The sequence below is a fragment of the Pezoporus flaviventris genome, unplaced genomic scaffold (assembly GCF_033815535.1).
Source record: "Pezoporus flaviventris isolate CSIRO_AGI_PZ_B2104156 unplaced genomic scaffold, CSIRO_AGI_Pfla_v1 ptg000005l, whole genome shotgun sequence".
In the NCBI taxonomy this organism is placed as follows: domain Eukaryota; kingdom Metazoa; phylum Chordata; class Aves; order Psittaciformes; family Psittacidae; genus Pezoporus; species Pezoporus flaviventris.
The window spans coordinates 21,404,979-21,420,075 of NW_026892553.1; the positions used below are offsets into that span (position 1 = coordinate 21,404,979).

General features: G+C 63.0%; 2 protein-coding genes across 2 annotated transcripts; both read right to left on the minus strand.

The window, feature by feature from the left end:
- Positions 1–802: 802 nt before the first annotated feature.
- Positions 803–7,861, minus strand: SLC7A3 (solute carrier family 7 member 3). The gene is made up of 12 exons (XM_061446315.1): positions 7,484–7,861; positions 5,138–5,540; positions 4,780–4,938; positions 4,519–4,693; positions 4,305–4,417; positions 3,411–3,633; positions 3,123–3,262; positions 2,941–3,043; positions 2,143–2,354; positions 1,402–1,568; positions 1,180–1,288; positions 803–1,100 (listed from the first exon to the last, which is right to left on the minus strand). The coding sequence occupies exons 1-12, from the start codon at positions 7,586–7,588 to the stop codon at positions 967–969; spliced, it is 2,043 nt and encodes a 680-aa protein (XP_061302299.1). The 5' UTR covers positions 7,589–7,861; the 3' UTR covers positions 803–966.
- A 2,203-nt stretch (positions 7,862–10,064) lies between these two features.
- LOC133265641 (collagen alpha-1(I) chain-like) lies at positions 10,065–14,145 on the minus strand. Its single transcript, XM_061446388.1, has 8 exons — positions 13,395–14,145; positions 13,199–13,318; positions 12,823–12,945; positions 12,419–12,514; positions 11,893–11,993; positions 11,048–11,120; positions 10,433–10,504; positions 10,065–10,251 (listed from the first exon to the last, which is right to left on the minus strand). The coding sequence occupies exons 1-8, from the start codon at positions 14,143–14,145 to the stop codon at positions 10,169–10,171; spliced, it is 1,419 nt and encodes a 472-aa protein (XP_061302372.1). The 3' UTR covers positions 10,065–10,168.
- Positions 14,146–15,097: the final 952 nt, after the last annotated feature.

Genomic DNA, 15,097 nt, shown 5'->3' on the forward strand with positions numbered 1-15,097 from the left:
TGGTGCGCTGGGAAAGAAGACCTCTACTGGTGCTGCCAGGAAAAAGCGGAGAGTCATAGTGGTAGGCACTCTGAAAGGCACAGAGGCACCCATCTGTCAGCCTGACCCCATCTCAAGGGAGGTGTGTTGCCTACCTGGGGCACAGATCAGGGATGTTGCAGAGAGGCTGCCTGCTCTAGTTAAGTCCCACTGACTATTACCCACTACTAAAGGTCCATGCGGGTGCTAGTGATACAGATAGCAGTAGCCCGGAGAACATAAAGAAGGACTACAGAGCCCTGGGAGAGGTGGTCAGGGGCTCTGGAGCTCAGGTTGTCTTTTCATCAATTCTCCCGGATAAAGGGGAGGACCTAAAAAGGCTAGGTGGATTTGTCAGGTTAATAAATGGTTAGAACAGTGGAGCCATAGTCAGGGGGTTGAGTATTTAGAACATGGGACTTGATTTGGAAGGCCAGGTCTACCAGAGGCTGGTGTTCCAAGGGCAGGTTGGACAGAGCCTTGGGTGACCTGGTTTAGTGTGAGGTGGCATGGGGGGTTGGAACTGGATGATCTTAAGGTCCTTTGCAACCCTAACTATTCCATGATTCTATGGGATGGCACAAGAGATGGATTCACAAGCTGAGCTCGGTGCTGCCGGGGAGCACTGGGCAGTACCAGAATGAGCGGCCCCAGGCCTTGTTGCACAGCCTGGCGCATGGAAAGCACAGAGAGGAGGTGTTGACCATAGCCACATAGACAGACAGCACAAACAGAGCCGCACCCTTGTCACTGCCCTCAGCAGGGATGGGGGGAGCAGACCAGGAGCTCATCTCTGGTACCTGTACTCTGAGAGGGGAATGCGCAATACATGACCTGGCTCCCTGGTCCTGGCTCTTGGGACTTGCTCCTGTGGGAGGGGGGATGGATGTACCGTATCTCAAAGCGGGAATACTGGCCGAGGTCCTCGGAGTGCCGGTGCCTGGTCCCTCAGACTGCAGCAGCGCTGGGGCCAGAGTTCAGTGCAGGCTGGTGCAGAGGCTTTTCTCCTGCGGCGCAGGTTTCCTCCGCAGTTTTCCCTTCCACGCTGTTTCGGATCCCATAGCCAAAGTAAATCATAAAACCTGCAGGAGTTTCCACAATGAAATGTGCAGTGCAGGGGAGACCCGGCAGGCACCGCACTCCCCTCTGCAGGACACCTACCCACGGCCATCCAGACAGCAAACCGTACCCAAGTACCAGCACTCAGCTGTACCATCAGCAGGATGTTCACAAAGATGCTGAAAATTGGCAGGAGGGGGAGGAAAGGTACCTGCAAGGGACAAGACACGGTACCTGACACTGCCGCAAGCCCTGGCAGACCCTGCAATGGCCCAAATCCTGCAGGACCCATGGGGGTGCTGAGCTGCTGGGGGCTGCACTCACTTTGAAGTTCAACCGCGTGTTGCTCTGTGGCTGCCTCCAAATGATGATGGTGGGAACGAGCAGGGCCGCGATGAGCAGTGCCAGTGCCACAATGCAGCCCACGCTGCCAGCCTTCAGTGCCGATACCTCGAGGGTCAGCACCACGCAGATGATGGTGATCAGCGTGGCTGCAAGAGAGGGAGCAGTCAGGGGCTGCACAGCACGTGGGACCCTGAGCCTCACCAGTGGCAGGGCTGAGGCACCCACTGCTCCCGGTCAGGTCCAGCATGTGCTGCCTCCTGCACCCACCCCAAAGCCTCAGGAAGGGGCTTTGCTGGAGGAAGGAGGGGAGCCTGCATGTGGCTGAGCTCAGACCCAGGTCTGAAGTGTTGCCAGGCCTGGCTGCACAATTAAACGCTGTTGGATGGATCAAACCTCGCTGGCTGAGCCCGAGTGCTCTCGGGGACTTGAGGCCACCTTACTGGGTGCCAGCTGGGCCAGGCAAGTCACAGGGACCACCTGCACATGCCTGGCTCAGCAGCCATGTCTTCCATCAGCCTGCGTGCACCCCGAACCCCAGCAACGCCCTGCGCTTGGCACCCTGCTCAGTGGGTCCGGTGCCTGCTGGCACTGCGCACGGGGGCTGGCAGTCAGGGCTGCCCAGCCCCTCTCCTCCTCCTGACATGCGCACGGTCCCCTCCTGGCTCTGCGGAGCCCCAGCCCTGGCAGACGAGCGCTTCAGGTGCCGGCTCCCGCACACACCTATGAGCGACACGCAGACATAGACGATGCGCCCCGAGAGCGCAGTGGGGGTGTCCGTGGGAGGGTTGAAGAGCATCGCCAGGGACAGCGTCTCCTTCTGCTGGGCGCTGGTGGTGGTGACGGTCGGGTTCATGATCACCCTCTCCTCCTCATTCCCGTTCCGCTCCAGCATTTCCATAGGCTTCGGGGAGTTCAGCTGCCCAGACTGGTACCTGAACACAGGGGAGAAGTGCAGCAGAGCCTGGGGGGACGGTGGGCAGCACCCTCATACCCCTCCTGCTCCTGCAGCCCTAGGTGCTACTCTGGCAGCAGCCCTGTGACTCCATGGATGTGCCCAGAGACACTGCACAGGCTCTCAGAATCTCAGAAAACTAAGGTAGAAAAGCCCTTTCAGCTCCTCCAGTCCAACCATTCCCAGCCCTGCCAAGGCCACCCCTAACCCATGGCACTGAAGCCTCGTCTCCACGGGGTGTGAACACTCACAGGGACAGTGACTGCAGCCCTGCCCTGGGCAGCCTGTTCCAATGCCTGAGCACCCTCTGGGGCAGGAATTGTTCCTCAGCTCCATCTAAACCTGCCCTGGTGCAGCTTGAGGCCGGTTCCTCTTGTCCCATTCCTTGTTCCTTGGGAGCAGAGACCAACCCCACCTCACTACAGTCACCCCCTCTGAGCAGCCTCCACCCTGGGGCCTTGATACTTCCCCTGGCTGCATCCCCCAGGAAAAAGCTGTGGCCGCAACCCAGGCTCAACGCAAGGCACACGGACCCCGCGCACCAGCACAGGAGAGGAGGCACCCACCGGAGGATGAGCACACACACTGCCACCAGGGAGTAGGCCAGCAGCGTGCCGATGGACATGAGGTCCACCAGGTCCTTCAGGTCGAACAGGAAGGCCATCACGGCTGCAATGAGAACGTGTGGCATGAGCACAACTCCAGAGCACCACGGCACCGACTGTGGGGCAGCAGCTGGGAGCCGTACCTGCAAGGAGCCCCGAGGTGATGGTGGCTGACAGAGGGGTCTTTGTGCGGCTGTTGATGCTGGACAGGAACTTGAAGAGCAGCCCATCCTCCGCCATGGCATAGATCACACGAGGCATAGGGAACATGGAGCCCAACAAGCTGCAGAGGGAAGAAATGGCTCAGGGGCTGCCAGGCAAGCTGTCCACAGGGATGGGACCAGCTCTGTGTCTGGACAGCAGAACCCCCAGCCCCAGTGGGGCACGTGTTGCTGGTCCCCGTGCCATGCCGGGGATGGAGCCAGCCCTACCTGGTGGAGAGGGCACAGAGTGAGCCAACAGCAACAGCGTACCGGGCGGGCTCCCAGCCCACTGCCTTGAAAGCCTCAGGCAAGGGGCTCTTCTTGTTCAGGAGGAAATAGGGCACCATGAGGGTCAGAGCTGCAGAGACCCCGAAATAGGCCACGAAGCAGATGAGGAGGGACACGATGATGCCAATGGGGATGGAGCGTTGGGGGTTCTTGGCTTCCTCCCCTGTGTGAATACATGAGGCAGCATCGGTCCCCGCTCCACAGCACAGCCCCAGGGTCAGAGCCGCAGCGTGGCCGTTCGCAGCAGCGTGGGGCTGACCAGCAGCAGGCAGGGGCTGCTGGAGAGGGGGGGTCTGAACACAGACCCCTGTGCGTGTGGGCACAGCGAGCAGCCCTGAGGCACCGTGCTCCTGCCAGGGCTCCGTGACCCGCGCACGAGGGGCAGGGGTGGCCGCTGGGCAGCCCGGGGCGGGAGGCACCGGCAGGGGCTCAGGCAGGACAGCCTGTACCAGCCACCCACGAAGCAGATTCCTGGGAGGACAGGGGGGATGGCGGAGCCCTCGGGGCAGTGTGGGCCCTGCGGAGCTCACTCAGTCCCAAAAGATGCTGCACGGGGCTGGGAAATAACCCGGAGACTACAGCAATTCCCAGCGCTGGCGCGGCCTCGGCTTGGCAGCAGGAAGGCTCCCGCTGTCCTGGAGCTGCCTGCAGAGGCAGGGTGCAGCCCTGCTCCCACCCCGGGCACTGTGGGGAGCCCTTTTTCCTGTGAGCCCTTGTATGCCGGCCCAGCTGGGGATAGGGAAACCTCGCAGGAGCAGCAGGACAGGCTGTTTCCCACGCCATGGAGCATCCTCCCCGCAGGCCCCTGGCAGCTGCGCTTGCCCGCGGCAGTACCTGTGGTGGCGATGCAATCAAAGCCCACAAAGGCGTAGAAACAAGTGGCAGCACCAGTCAGGATCCCTTCCAGCCCAAAGGGGACAAACCCACCGGAGCCGAAGTCTGCTTTCCTGGAAAGGAGGGAGGAGAGCAGCTGCCATGGGGTTCACGGACTGCAGGGCCAGTGCCAGCCCTGTGCCAGACTCTGGCATGGCACTGTTGCTCTCCTTACTTGACCAGTGGCTGCAGGTACGAGAGGTTGATGTAGTCCTCCTCTGAGAGCTGCCAGTTCTTGATATCTCCCTTCACGAAGCCAGCGATGATGACAAAGCCCAGCACCACCAGGTTCATCGCCGTGAAGATTTTGTTCACGATGGCAGACTCGTTGACGCCGAAGGCGAGCAGCGCTGCGGGGATGGAACGGGTGAGCAGGGACCTCCTGGGCCCCTGTGCCACCACCTGCAGTGCCCTAGAGCAGCCCCTGTGCACTCACCAGTGAGCATCCCAATCAGGATCAGGGCAAAGAAGTCCGGGCGCTCGGCCAGCACCCCTGGCAGGTGCAGTGTGGTCTTGTTTGTGAAGAAGTTGGAGATGTGGTTGTCAATGATGTTGTCAAACGCCGCGCTCCAGGCTCGAGCCACGCTGGCCGTACCTGCTCAATGGCAAATCCATGCATCAGTCTGAGCCCAGGACGGAGCAGCACCAGCCACCCCAGCACCCACCTCCCCACTGATCCCACCCCACAACCAGCACCCACAGCACCACATGCTGGCCCACAAGCCCCCCACACTGCCAGTGCGGTGCTGGAAGGAGCCCAAGCACACGTGCCAGCACTCAGCCGAGTCCCACACCTATCACATAGGAGAGAATGAGGTTCCAGCCAGTTGTGAAAGCCCAGATCTCGCCAACGGTGACGTAGCTGTAGAGGTAGGCAGAGCCAGTCTTGGGGACGCGGGCCCCAAACTCTGCATAGCAGAGTCCGGCCAGTACCGATGAGAGAGCAGCCACCAAAAAGCAGAGGACGATGGAGGGACCAGCCATATCCTTGGCCACCTCCCCAGCCAGCACGTACACGCCAGCCCCCAGTGTGCTGCCAACTCCCAGGGCTATGAGGTCCAGCGTGGAGAGGCAGCGAGCGAAACGCGTGTCCTCGGAGCTCAGATCCACCACGCGCCGGCGGATCAGCTTCTTCCCAACACTGCTCATTTTTCCCTCAAAGTCCTCTCGTGGGTGGTGCTCAGCTGCTCGAAGCCCCTGCAGAAGGGACCATAGGAGCGTGAAGCTCAGTGTCCTGCAGGACCCACGCTGTGCCCACTGCGGCGGTGCCTCCTCCCAGGTGACCAGTCAGCACTGAGCCCTGCCACGCTGGTGGGGCAGAGACCGGTGCTGTGTGTACCCCACGTGCGCAGCAAGCCAGGGCTGAACCCGGTGAGCCCATGGGGGAGACCAGGCTCATTGCACAAGCACTGCGTGGGCCCCACCACATGGCCCCCGGGCACATCCCAGGGCTCGCCCACTGTCTCCCAGCAACTCCCCACAGATTTGGCTGCCTGGAGATCCCTCAGCCCAGACTTGCTGCTGGCGCATCCCTCTGGCCCGGCGCGTGGGCACACACAGCAGCAGTGGCACAGAGGAGCAGCATTCCTCCAGAGGAGGGTTTGGCTGACTCACTGGGATGTGGCCATTCCTCCTTCGCTCCCAGCATCCATGCTACGCCCTCGGCAGGGCTGCGTGGCCACACACACAGCGCCGGCACCGGAGCACATCCCTCGCGTGCTCCACAGGCTGCAGCTCTCCTGTGCAACATCCCTTCGCTCACAGCAGCCATGTGTGCCCAAAAGCTGCTGGGAGATGAGCACCCTACAGGCCAGGCACCTGGCACAGGGTGAAGTGAGCTGCAGCCTCCCAGTGCCCACAGCCATGGCTGGTATCCTGTTCCCAGTACCACCCACCCACCAGCACCTTCTCCCTGCCCCCTGCTCCCTCCCCTAGGAAACAAAACACACTCGAGCTAGTGCTGGACTTGGCTGCCCTGACACCAAGCTGTGTGTATCAGTATCAGTATACAAGGGGATAAGCTTGTGACCCTTTTCCTCTGAGGGGGATTATGGGGTTTGAATTGGCAGCCATCAGCTTGGCTTTCCCATAACCAGCAAACCAAAGGCTCTGGGCAGACCTTATAGATTCCAGTGCCTAAAGGGGCAGCAGGAAACCTGGAGGGGCTTTGGACAAGGGCCTGCAGGGACAGGCCAAGGGGAATGGCTTTAACCTGCCCGAGGGGAGACTGAGATGAGCTCTTAGGCAGAAGCTCTTCCCTGTGAGGGTGCTGAGGCGCTGGCACAGGGTGCCCAGAGAAGCTGTGGCTGCCTCATCCCTGGCAGTGTTCAAGGCCAGGTGGGACACAGGGGCTTGGAGCAACCTGGTCCAGTGGAAGGTGTCCCTGCCCATGGCAGGGGTTGGAGCTGAAGGAGCTTTAAGGCTCCTTCTAACCCAAACCAGTCTGGGATTCTGCGAAACCTTCTCTGCTGGCACACACTGCAATCCCTGTTCAGTTCTAGCCCAAGGAGCCGTCCCAGCCCATGTGAAGCTCTGGGACAGGTTTCAAGGGAGCACCAAGTGCCCAGAGGGCTCTGCCGCCCTCCCCAGTGTTGCTGGATGGATTCAACCATTTCTGACACCCGAAAGGAACCATCTCTGCGCGCTGCGGGCGCGGGATCGGGGCGGGGGGATCTCTGCTGGGGCCGGCAGCGGGATCCTGCTCAGCCCTTCCGCAAAAAAAAGCTCCAACGGCCCCGAGCAGGCACGGCGCGGGCCCTGCTGCCCGCTGGAACGAGCACGTTAAACACCCAGACCCCCAGCACCCGTCAGAGGAGCCCGCCTAGGGCAAGCGGCGGCGGGGGTCGGGGAAGCGAGTGGCTCCGGGGAAGCTGGCCGAGCCGCTCAGAAGCCACGTTGTCACCAAAGACGGGAGAGCATCGGGCGGGCAGAGCGGCAACGTGTCGGGCGACAAGCAGCGCATCCCGGCACCCACCGCACCCCAGTACCCACCGCATACCGGCACCGACCGCACCCCGGGGCATCCCGGTACCCACCGCATCCCTGTACCCACCGCATCCCGAGGCATCCCGGTACCCACGGCACCCCGGGGCATCCCTGTACCCACCGCACCCCTGTACCCACCGCACCCCGGTACTCACCGCACCCCGCCGCAACCCGGGGGCGGTCAATCCCCCTCGGGACCCACCCCCCTCAGCACCCGAGAGGGTATCTCCAGCCCCGAGGAGCTCCCAGCCACGCTCCATCCCGCCGGGAGCCCAGCGCTGCCCCGGAGAAGGGGACCGGTACAGCACGTGCGGGCGGCGGCTGATGCAAGCGCAGCACCGGTTGCGCCAGGCCGCGCCCGGCCCGCCGGAGGCGCCCGCCGCGACTCACCGGTGGCGCGGCTCGCCTTGTACCGGTGCGGTTCCGCTCCGCTCGCCCCGGGACTGCCGCCACTGCCGAAGGGGTTGGAGCGTGGACCGGGCTCCGCCCGCCGGGTTCCGGATCGCAGCGCCCCAGCCGAGCATGAGGAACAGGCACCGGCGCTCGGCCATGCCCCCGAGCCCCCGGCTCGCCGCAGACCCGCCCGCCGCTTCGGGGCAAGGGCTGGGCGAGCAGAACAAGCCCCGTCCCCTCCCAGCCCCGCCGGTACCCCGTGCTCGGCCGCCCTCCAGTCACTGATGTTTGTTCTTTTAACGAAACGAGGCACAAAACGGCACCGGAGCGGGGGGTCAGCACGGCTCAGCATAGAAGCATAGAATGACAAACTGGTTTGTGTTGGAGGAGACATTAAAGCTCCTCCACGGGCAGGGACACCTTCCCTGGACCAGGTTGCTCCGAGGCCCTGTGTCCAGCCTGGCCTTGAACACTGCCAGGGATGGGGCAGCCACAGCTTCTCTGGGCACCCTGTGCCAGCGCCTCAGCACCCTCACGGCGAAGAGCTTCTGCCTAAGAGCTCATCTCAGTCTCCCCTTACAGAGCCTTCTCTGCTCCATCCCGGCTCTCAGCCTGTCACGAGCATCCGCCGTGCTCCCTGGAAAAAGCCATGGAGGAGGCGGCTGTGCCGGGAGGGCAGAGCCAGCCCCGCTGCCGTGAGGGAGACCCTGCCCCGGCCCCCCGGCCCCCGCAGCGGGGGGGTCCTGCCCATCGCCCAGGCCCGCTCCAGCCTCAGCTCCGAGAGCAACAGGCGGCGCCGGGCGGCGGGAAACGCGTCTCGGCGGAGCAGCCGGGAGCTGGCAGCGTCCTTCGCGGCCGCCAGAGACCTGCTCCTGCTGCAGCCCAGCGGCCGCGGGTCGGGAGCAGCCCCCGCAGCCAGCCCCAGCCCGGCACCGCGGGCAGGGCTCTGCTCCAGCGCCACGGCCGGGGCCGCGCGGGCAGCACCAGAGGCAAAGGGCTGTGAGAGCAGAGCGGGCAGCGGGCACACACACAAGGGCTGGGGAGGCAAAAAGGCTCCACTCGGCAAAATGACCTCAAGGCAATGGAAGGGCCTGTAAGAGAGATGGGGAGAGACTTTCCAGCAGGGGCTGTTGCAGCAGGACGAGGGGTGATGGGTTTAAACTAAAAGAGGGAGATTGAGGCTGGACGTGAGCAAGAGACTTTGGTAAAATGCTGGCACAGGCTGCCCAGAGAGGTGGTGGATGCCCCATCCCTGGAGACACTGCAGGCCAGGCTGTACGGTCACTTAAAAAGTGACCAGCATTCCTGTTCCCCAATACCTTCAAAAGCCAGTTGCCAGGGCCCACACTGCAGGGGTCCAACCAGCTCCTTCAGCAGGCTGCCATCTGCTCTCCCCACGCCCAGGGTCGAAGTTTTGATGGCAGTTTTCCTCCTACCACCAATTCTTTGAAACTCAACCACTTTGTGGTCACTGTGACCAAGCCAACCACCGACCGCCACTTGGCTCACGCGTGCCTCTCTGTTTACAAACAGATCTAGGGAGGCACCTTTCCTAGCTGTCTCCCTTAGTACCTGCACCAAGTTCTCTTTAACATGCATGTAAAAAGAGGGTACAGCACACTAGAGTGCACCAGAGCTGCTTGCCTTGGCAACCAAGCACCGAGCAGGTCTTGGAGAGCAGATGGAACATCCCACTGCAGCCACCCCTGGAATGGGCACAGGCTGCATTCCAGGGCAGCCAGGAACAGCAGCCAGAGGTAACGGGGAGCAGGAGCAGGCTGGTCTTCACAGCCCACCCTCAGGATGCTGCCAGCTCCAGCCAAGCCAGAGTCTCCAGGGTCTCACCCAGAGGTGAGGCAGTGCACCAAGCAGACTGCATCAACCTGCCAGAGAGAAGGCAGCAGGGCAGGGCCTCCAGTACTGGCAGGGAGGAACAGTAAGGGACTGAGTCCCCAGAGCTGCTTCCCCCAAACCTGCACCCACCAGCTAAGAAATGATAAATAGGAGCTAAGTGGCTGCAGAAGCCCATTGTGCCATCAGCCACCACTGGCTCTTCCCACATCCAGCATGAAGGTAGTTTTAAGGCAGACACCTGGATGCTACCACCACATCCAAGCATCCCACATGGAAACAGTGGGTTTGTCCAGAAGGGCTTTCCCAGAGCCATGCCGTGCCTCCATCTACCAGCACCCACCTCCTTCATGCAAGTGTGGCTGAGCAGAACCAGCCACCAGAACCACTGGATACAGAGCTGCCCTGTCTGCCCAGGAGAAGAGTGGGCAGCACAAGGTACTAGGGGCAGCACGAGGGCCCAGCCCCAGGAGACACAAAAGCCTCACTCACTGCAAAAAGGCACCTTTATTTTAAATACAAGGAGTGTAAAACAAATTAGTTCAAAAGCTTCACATATCACTGTCCAACAGCTCAGGTGGGCAAACAAGTAGCTCTCATGGCTCTGTTCCCATGTGCTGCTGTGAGGCTCTCCCCGAGTCACCACTTTCCTCCACTTCTGCATCTTCCAGACAGATTCCTGGGGAGCAAAGGCACCATCAAAGCTCTGCTGTTCCCAGCACTGAGCATCCACCACACAGAGAAGGCCACGAGCTGCGTGCCGCTTCCACCAAGCAGCCCTCAGTTACCCTGGCAAGGGATCACTGGAGCATCCCTGCAGCCCACTTGGGGCAAGGGCTCACTCCAGCTGGAGAACATACCTGCTGCCCTGAGCCGAGCCTGCAAGGAGCAGATCATCTGGCGATAGGCTTCACACTGGGCAGTCTTGGCAGCTGCAGGCAGGAGGCAAGTAGGTGTGTGCCCAGCCCATCCTGAACACCCCACACCCAGACCCACCGGCAGCAGCAGGTGCCCTGCTCTACCCCAGGAAAGCCAGCCCCAAGAATTTGGGAGCCTACAATAAACCTGGAGAGGGGCTTTGGACAAGGGCCTGTAGGGACAGGCCAAGGGGAATGGCTTGAACCTGCCCGAGGGGAGACTGAGATGAGCTCTTAGGCAGAAGCTCTTCCCTGTGAGGGTGCTGAGGCGCTGGCACAGGGTGCCCAGAGAAGCTGTGGCTGCCCCATCCCTGGCAGTGTTCAAGGCCAGGTTGGACACAGGGGCTTGGAGCAAGCTGCTCCAGTGGAAGGGGTCCCTGCCTGTGGCAGGGGTTGCACATTCAATGAGCTTTAAGGTCCCTTCCAATCCAAACCAGTCTGGGATTCCATGATTCTATTCCCACAGAGCTGCAGGCCCCAGCCTCCAGACACAAGTGAAGGCAGTATCATCTGGATTGAGGGTGTCCCACAGCCCCCAAACCAGCCAGCCCCACATACCAAGCTCGCCCTTCACTCGCTCCAGCTCGCTCTTCACATGCTTCAGCTCCTGAGACAGCTGATCACCTGCAGACTGGCAAGGGCGGATTCTAAGTGTGATGCAGGGGTGGTCACCCCCTAAAAGCTGCAGCACAGCTCTAGCACAGCCCATGCTGTGGAGGAGTACCTCTGCAGGCAGCACACACACCCCAGCAGTTCTCTGGGCTTAGGGAGCCCTGCTCAGCCCCTCAGTGTGTCAGAGCAGAGCTCCATCTGACATTCACCCCTGCTGCAGGAGCCTGGGCCTGCTCCAGCACAGCGCAACCGGCACCCCGGCCTCGCACCCCCCACTGCCAGGGGTGCTCAGTGCAGCAGCAGTGCCTGGCAAAAGGACCATCGGTCACTTGTCAGGGAGCACCTGCCAGTGCCTGTGGGTCACAAGAACCAACCTGGCAGGAGAGCAAAGAGCCCCAATACTGCTGGCAAAAAAACAGACACATGCTGCAGGTAGGAGATTTCACACCCTGGAGCCTCACTTTGCTGCAAAGCTCTGCTCACCCCATCCTAGGGATGGATCAGGAGGTCTAAAAGTGACATCACAAGGCACAGGGGGTGTGCATCTTTCAAAAACCTCTGAAAAAAAATAACCGCGCAGAAGCCTGCAGTGCCCTGAGCAGCAGAGAGGGGGCAAAGCCCACAGCAAATGCACAAGGTCTTGCACAAACCCTACGGAAAGGCTAAAACAGCTCAGGTGCCAATCCAGAAACTGGCAGCCGCAGGCGCCATCACCTCCCACCTCCTGCAGAGCTGACCCAAACCACCGGCTGAGCGGTGCCCTGTGCTGCCAGGTCACAGCTGGCTCTTACCTGCTCAGAAGAGACTGCATCCTCACCCCCTGGGGCTGGGCCAGGGGGCATCTCACTACAAAGAGAGGACTCCCCGTACACCCACGTCTGGTCAGCCTTACCTGTGGAGAGAAGCATCATCACTAGAAACTGCCACCCCTGGCCCCTCTTCAACCACGCTGCTGCTCCAGACCAGGGGCAGAACCTGCACAAGGGAGCCAGAGGTCTTCAAGCCCCTCCAGCACAAGAGCTGCTGCTGGCCTGGCCCATACAGGTGCTGCTGGGAGAACATCCTCCTGCACAGCCCAACTCACAGCAGCTCTGAGCTCCTGCCCACGTTTCCCCAGGCCCAGCCCAACACAAGGTGAGAATCCACCAGAGCCCAATGCAGAAATGCAGACTCTCCTCCCTGTGCCACGACCACAAGACGCTTGGTTTTCTGCAGGCCTTTGGCAGTCAGGAGCCTGGTAAGCCCCAGAAGGGCTCCCTTCTATTTGGGACGAGCTCCCTACTCCCGCATGGGACCACACCATGGAATACTGCTCACCTGCTCCTGAGACGGTCCCAACCAGCCATTCTTTGCTCTCATCATCTTTCCTCAGCTCCTGGGTCCTATTGCACAACTGCTCCTGTGTAGTCGATCCTGAAGTGGCTGGAATGCAGGAAAGGAAAGCAAAGCGCATCAGCCTCTGCTCACAGAGTGCCCTGGCAGCAACACGCGCTGCCCAGGGCCGCTCCCTGCCCCACGGATGAGCCACAGCACCAGATCTGCCGAGGCTCTTTGCTGGATGCCTCTCCAGGGAAAGGGGCTGCCCCTGCTCTGAGCCCAAGCACCCCCTGTCCCCTCCTGTCCCTCCCTCAGGGTCAGCCCTGCCCTGAATGCTCTTCCCAAGGCAGCACCCCCTCCCGTGACACGGGAGCCTCCGGGCCCATGCCCAGGCTCACTCTTACCGTGGAAGCGCTTGGGGGAAGCCGCCTTTCCCAGAGGCCGCAGCCGGGAGCGAGAAGCCACGGTAGGAACTGCTGTGGAGAGCCTCCGGGAGGGCTGCCGGCGCGCTCCGGCGCGGGCACCACCTGCAGCGGACAAACAAGGCACAAACGTCAGGCCCCAAAGCAGCTACAAGCGCCCCGCGCCTGGGGCAGCCCGTCCCGACCTGCGGGCACCAGCACCCCCGGGTGGGGCTCCAAGCCACCGGGCTGCCGGCGGCCCGTGCCGGGCCAGGGTAACACAGTCCAGGGCGTGCTCCTGGGCTCGCAGGGACCCCCCCGGCTCTGCCCCTGCCCCAGTCGTCCCCCCCCCCGCCCCGCGCCCCGCAGGTGCAGTTACCTTCGGTCCCTTTGTCCCGGGGGGCGGCTTTGGGAGCGCCCGGAGGCTGCGGCGGCCACGGAGCCCTGCTGGCGTGCTGAAGCCTGGACTTGGCCTCAGGCACCGGCCTCAGCTTGGTACCTGGGGACAGAGAGAGGTTCGCGGCCGGCGGAAGCAGCCGCCGTGCTGGGGGCCCTTCCCCCCCGACCCGGCTCACCTGCGGGCTGCGGGAGATTGGATCCCGGGGCACCGAGCCCCTTCCCGGCCTTGGGGAGCTGCAGGACCAGCGAGGCCCGTGCCTGGGACAGGGACTGCCTGCCGCCGCGCCGCGGGGTGCGGGCCGCGGGGCCCTGCCGGCCGCAAAGCTGCTGTGCGGCCCCGCGCTGGGCCGTTGTGCGAGGCAGCGCCTGCGGGCGGGCGGGGCGAGAGCCGGCGGCGCGCGGCGGGAGACACCGGGGCGAGCCCCGGGCCGGGGTCGGAGCCGCGGCCGCCTCAGGGCCAGGCGACCGCGGGCGGGCGGCGGCGGCGGCGGCGTCCGGGGCCGCATCGTTCCCGGGCGGCGAGTCCGGCAGCGGCGTGGAGGTGACGAACCCGGCGGACTCGAGCCAGAGCGCGCTGCGGTCGCCCGGCACCAGCGAGGGCTCGGCGGCCTGGCGCAGGCGCGCGACGATATCGCGACACTCCTGCTCGAAGAAGCTCAGGAACAGCGAGGACGGCGGCGACCGCGCCCCGCTCCCCTCCCGCGGCGGGTCCGGGCACAGCCGCGAGTCCGCCCGCCGCATCCCGCACCGGCCCCGCGCCCCGCGCCCCCTGCCGCCGCGGAGGAACACCCGCACCCCTCCCGCCACCGCGCCCCCTGCTGTCCCGGAGGACCATCCACACCATTGCAGCTGGGGCGCCCCCTGCTGCCCCGGAGGACCAACCGTGCTCCTCTCGCTACGGCGCCCCCTGCTGCCCGGGAGGACCATCCACATACCTGCAGCCGTGGCGCCCCCTGCTGCCAGGAAGAACCAACCTCTCTCCTCCCGCTTCAACGCCGCGCAGCGCCCCCCCGGCCCCGGTAGATGCCCGTTAGACGAGGCAGAGACGTGGCTTCACAGTGGTTTAATGCTAACGGAACGTTACACTGGACGGGATGGAGACAGCTGGGCGGGCAGGACACGGAGGGCACGAGGAGGGGGCCGGAGCTGAGCCGTGATTCAGGCACGGGCGGCCGCCTCCACTGGCACCCACTGCCCTTCCCGGGCCCTCGGGGCAGCTCCCTCCTGGCATCAGCTACTTCTGCTCCTCCCTGAGAGCCACCCCCACCCATCAGCGCCAGTGCCTCACTGAAAACCCAGAAGTGCAGGAGGCCTCGGGGGTTGTACGGCAGGGATGGAGAGCAGTCACTGCAGGCGCGTGCTCAGAGAAGGTCTCAACTGTGCCACCACAAAGGGCCACCACAAAGCGACCAAGCGCTAACAGACCAGCCAGCCTTGACCTGAGCAGCCTCCAAGCTGAGGCCCAACCCCGCTCCTCATAGCTGGAGGAGCCTTCAAAAGACGGTTCTGCTCCAGCAAGTCACAGCCTCGTGGTTCCCCTAGCTCTGAACACCTTCCTGACCAGTCCCGTGTCCTCACTCCCACACAACTGCCTAGCTCCCTGCGGAACAGGGGAGCACACACGCAAAGCCTCGTTCCTCCTGCTGCACAATCAAATGCTAATCCAGGACTCACTGGCCATTTTCTGCCAGTCCCTTTCTAGAGGTGAAAGGGACCTCAGCCCAGGCCCCACCGCTGGGTTCCTCCCACGGCAGCCACCACACAACAGCCCCATCAGCCCCTCAGCAAGACCTGTCTGCTCCCCTCTGTTGCCGGGGCACAGGGTAGGGTCACCCTGCGCACTAGAGCACCCCAGCACACACTGCCGCAGCCCAGGCTA